The 5200-nt window shown below is 56.7% G+C and overlaps 1 protein-coding gene across 1 annotated transcript; it reads left to right on the top strand.

The window, feature by feature from the left end:
- The first annotated feature begins 1089 nt into the window (after positions 1 to 1089).
- LOC143363700 (uncharacterized) lies at positions 1090 to 4095 on the top strand. The gene has a single exon (XM_076804247.1). The coding sequence runs from the start codon at positions 1090 to 1092 to the stop codon at positions 4093 to 4095; it is 3006 nt and encodes a 1001-aa protein (XP_076660362.1).
- Positions 4096 to 5200: the final 1105 nt, after the last annotated feature.

Below are 5200 nucleotides of genomic sequence, written 5' to 3'. Positions count from 1 at the left end.
CCCGTATGACCGGCAGGGCCAGGCGCTGCCGCACTCTTTCGAGGAGTTTGCGGCTGGGCGTGCAAGCCCCGAGCGAGCGGTGCCATACGGGGGCCCCATATAGGGCAAGAGACCGCACCGCCTCCATATAGAGGCGGCGTACTTTCAAATGGGGGTGTCCCACATGGACTCCGACCGATTGGACACGTCCCGATTGGACGCGTTCCTTTTGGACGCCGTGCCGATTCGACTCGTGCCGTTTGGTCGCCGTAGCGGTTGGATTCATGGCGTTTGGACGCCGTAAATTTTATAATCATTGCTTTTCGAAGTCTACTGTTCGAGCAATCAGCTGGTCGGTGCCGCTGTGCGTCCGCACGCACACACGGCAAATTAGCGACTGCCGAACTTTGTTTGTATTGAGGACTCGGCCGTCGTCGCGGTTCGTCTCTCTCTCTCCCCGCACACTTCGGGCGGACCGAGTAGTTCGGGGTGCGCGGCGAGGGGAGAGAGCCCCGTCAATATACACGGCAATCCGTCGAGCCCTCGCTCTCTTTTCCGAGAACCGCAGTGATAACACGAATAAATCGATTAGCTCTCCCACAAATTCCGACTTTATTTCTCAAACATTTCGCGATCGTAAGTTAAAGGTTCCAACGTTACGGAACCCAACGAAGATCCAAAACATTTGGTGCCGAAACCCGGGAATAGAGTGTGCCGATTTCTCTATTCCACTCGATCCACCGCAGAATTACGAAGAATTCTGTGCATCACCGCGAGTTCTGTTGTGCGCTTCCGTTGTCTCCTCGAGTGATCCGCGAGTGCATCGAGCATCTTCCGAGGCTCCGTCGCAGACAATCAGGAAGCACCTGAAAGGAAAGGAGCAAGTGAATTCTTCGAACAGAATTCGTGAGACCGTTCTCGAAAAACGGTACTTAGACCGCGTGGCGAACCGTTACGGATTCGAAAATTCCGTGACCTTCCACCGGGACACCAACCGCTCTCGAACCGACCGAGGCAAGGTGTTTACCGCGATACGCGTAAAGTCCTTTGTCTTTCGCGTCTCGATCAGTTTGTTTTCACGTTTCGTTTTGAATTTTAACTGCCGAAACAATGCCGCAAACGTTCAGCGATGCAGTGGTCGCTCAGGAGGAGATCGCTGGCCGCATCAAGAACTGCATCATCAATACCGACAAATTGGGGGCAGCGAAACTCTCCGCGGTCGTATTGCAGAAAAGAATCGAGTTGCTGGAGAGTTACTGGCGCAACTTCACCGCAAATCATAACGCTATGAGACCGATGCCAGATTACGCCGCCAGTAACTACAGGAAGAGAGGCCTATACGACGAAGTCGAGGAAGCCTACATCCAGAACTCCTCTGAATTGGTGGAGAGGCTAGAAAATCTGAAGCCCGTCGCCTCAGCAATTCCGGCTGAAGCCGAGTCTCACGAGTGCAACGCCGGACCCAGATTGCCGACTCTGACCATCGAGAAATTTTCGGGCGATCTCCTACGGTGGGAGGAGTTTCGCGATTCGTTTCGCGCTACGATCCACAATTCGAAACGATTGCAGGACGTCCAACGCCTACAATATTTGAAGGCGAGCCTCACCGGTGCGGCTGCGAAGGTTATCGCGCGTACATCCCTGACGGATGCGAACTATTCGACGGCGTGGGCGGCACTCGAACGTCGTTATGGAGGCATCCGTGTTCTGACCACCGCTCACCTCGGAAGACTTTTGGACTGCCCGGCAGTGAAACGAGCTTCGACGGAGGAATTGACCAGAGTCCTCGACGAGTTCTGCCAAGCTCGAGATGCTCTGGCCGCGCTTAAAAAACCAGTCGACACATGGGACGACTGGTTCGTGACACTCCTCGTCAGGAAGCTGGACTCGACGACGCGCCTGGACTGGGAGAAGATGTTCCCGGACCCGACGATCATGCCGTCCTTCGTGGAGATTCGAGATTTCCTCGAATCACGCATCCATGCCTTGGCCTCGACCCAAGAGCCGATGTGTTCGTCAACACCGACCAAGCGAGAGGAGACGCGAAAACCCGAGCAAAGGACGGCCATGACCGTGCAAATGACCAAAGGGCCATCCGCGAAGGCCAGCAACGTTCGGAAGTGCCCGCTGTGTTCGGACAATCACCAGCTAGGGCACTGCGGTCAGTTCAAAACCTTTAGCGCGTCGGAACGCAAGGAATTTGTGTACCGAAATAAACTGTGCGTTTCGTGTTTCTCGGGAACCCACTTGCTCGCGGCGTGCACGTCTTCCTACCGGTGTATGGTGTGCGGCGGTCATCACCACACCTCGCTTCACGAGGCGTTCCGGAAGAGCGAAGCTCCCGCGCAGCCAAGCACAAGTTCGGTGAACACGTTCAGGTCGAATCGCGTTGTTTTACTGGCCACCGCGCGCGTCCAGTTGAAGTCCCCGAACGGTCGCAGTGTCTCCGCTCGCGCGTTACTCGACCCCGGGTCCGAAATGTCATTCGTGACGGACGATGTCGTGCAAGCGTTACGTCTTCCGCGCCGGAACGTGGAGGTTCATTTGACCGGATACCAGGAGATAAACGTGGGCACGGTACGTCACGAAGTGTCCGTGTTACTCGCGTCTAGTCGCGACTCCAAGTTCCGACTCGCGTTAAACGCGCTGGTGACGCGAAAAATTACCGCTCCGACTCCAGCGGTAGAAATTAACGACGAGAAGTGGACTCACCTCCACGGACTTCCGTTAGCCGACGAGGACTTCCGCTCTCCGAACAGGGTGGAATTACTTCTCGGGGCAGATGCGTGTGGTCACCTCCTCCTCGAGAATCGAATCGGACCAATGGGCACTCCTCCAATTGTTCGAACGCCCTTCGGCTGGGCGCCGATGGGCACAACCTCATCCACAACGGACCACAGCGCTGGACCTCGGGTGCGATCCTTGCTGGTTCAGCCTGCACGAGACCTCCGAGACGATTGGCAGAGGTTCTGGGAGCTGGAAGAAGTACCAACTAGTGCAATAAGCACGCCTCAGGACGAAGCATGCGAAAAGTACTTCAAGGATACGCACCGCAGAGATCAGGATGGACGCTACGTTGTGCGCTTACCGTTCGTTGCCACCCCAGGCACCGATGTCGGAGTTCCGCGATCGGCTGCAGTGCGCTTGCTCTTATCGTCCGAAAGGAGACGAGAAAGGGACGAGACACTCCGACAGAAATACTCCGAATTTCTGGAGGAGTACGAACGGCTCGGGCACATGGAGTTCGTCTCGCGGCACTCGACTGGCGGGGGGGAGAATTACCTTCCGCATCACGCCGTGTGGCGGGAAAAACCTTCCGGAAACAAAATAAGAGTAGTTTTTAATGGTTCCTACGTTTCAGGCAGAGGCAGTGCCATTAACGATTACCTGGCCGCCGGACCGAAGCTCCAAACTGACCTCTGGGCCGTAATAACGAGGTGGCGATTCCATCGGCATGCCTTTTCGACGGACATTGTAAAAATGTTTCGCCAGATCAAGGTGCACCCAGAGGACAGAGACTGGCAGAGGATCGTCTGGAGGAACGATCCAAGCGAGGAAGTACGGGACTTCCGTTTGACGACGGTGACCTACGGCACGACGTCGGCTCCGTACCTCGCCTCGAGAGTACTGCATCAACTTGCCGACGACGAGAAGGCTCGATTTCCGCGGGGTGCAGCGATTCTCCGAGCGAATTCGTATGTCGATGACATTCTGGCCGGAGGAGATGACATCGACGACACCGAGGAGGCTCGACGTCAACTCACGGACATCCTGACGGCGGGCGGATTCCCGCTGGATAAGTGGGCGACCAATTATTTGTCGTCGAGCTCCGGTCTCATTCAATTGTTGCAGGGTCACCAAGAGGCAGGAGCGCTGGGACTCAAATGGAGCACGGTGAACGACACTCTGTCTCTTGCGGCTCCGAAGCTCAGGACTGCCACATCAGGTCAACCATGGACCAAACGATCGGTTTTGTCTGAGACGGCCAGGCTTTTCGATCCACTGGGGTGGCTGTCTCCGATCAGCATTGCTGCGAAGATCCTGCTGCAGGACCTCTGGTTGTCCGGATTGTTGTGGGACGAGCCGCTGTCCGAGCTGTTTTCCGAGCGATGGTAGCAAATTCGATTCGAGATGGAGAGGACCGATCGAATCACAGTTCCGAGATGGATTGGCTATCGTGCGGCGACCAGCGACAATATAGAGCTGCACGGATTCAGCGACGCGTCAGAAAGGGCATACTCCGCAGCCGTCTTCATAAGGGTGCCAGTTACCGGTGCAAGGGCCGAGACGCACTTACTGATGGCGAAGACCAAGGTCGCTCCAACCAAACCACAGAGCATTCCTAGGCTGGAGCTGTGCGGTGCTCTACTGCTGGCCCGATTGCTGAGAGCAGTAGGAGATTCGATGCGGCCTCACAGCGTGACTATGCATGCGTGGACCGATGCATCGGTCGTCCTAGCCTGGGTGAGGTCTCATGCTTCCAGGTGGAAACCGTTCGTGGCGCATAGGGTGGCCGAGATCCAGCGCCTGCTACCGGACGTTGAGTGGCGACACGCGAGGACAGACGAAAATCCTGCGGACCTTGCCACGCGTGGGATTTCAGCGCAGGTACTGGTCGACGATGACCTCTGGTGGAGCGGTCCCTCGTGGTTGTCAGGGCCTCAGGAGGATTGGCCTGGCGCATGTGACGTCGACGAGAGCGAGGCTCCGGAGCGCAGAGTGACGGTGACGACGACGATGGCAAGGAAGACGAAGTCCGGCGACCATCCCAGTCTGCGAGCCGTCTTCGAATCGCCCTGGGACCCTCTCCGATTCTCGTCAGCGTTGAGGCTGGTCCGAGTGACCGCGTATATGCGACGGTTCGCAAACAACGCTCGATCCATCGGTACACCGCAGCACGGGTTCCTGACAGCCACTGAGATCGACGAGGCGTGGGTGAGCGTCCACCGAATGAGCCAAGCTGACGACTTTGGCGACGAACTCGCGAAAATGGAGAAGGGTAAGATAATCAAATCGACCTCGACCCTTGTTTCTCTTCGGCCGATTATAGATCGTCAAGGTGTCTTACGAGTGGGAGGACGACTGGACCACGCAGCAGTTTCATTCGACCAGAGACATCCTGTGATAGTCGACCGACAGTCTCCGTTGGCACCATTGCTGATCCGGTCAGCTCACCTTCGGACGCTCCATGGGGGAGTGAACTTGACGCGGGCGACGCTCA

The sequence above is a fragment of the Halictus rubicundus genome, unplaced genomic scaffold (genome assembly GCF_050948215.1).
Source record: "Halictus rubicundus isolate RS-2024b unplaced genomic scaffold, iyHalRubi1_principal scaffold0099, whole genome shotgun sequence".
Classification (NCBI taxonomy): domain Eukaryota; kingdom Metazoa; phylum Arthropoda; class Insecta; order Hymenoptera; family Halictidae; genus Halictus; species Halictus rubicundus.
Note: the sequence above shows the minus strand (reverse complement) of the source record. Positions and strands in the feature narration are given on the sequence as shown.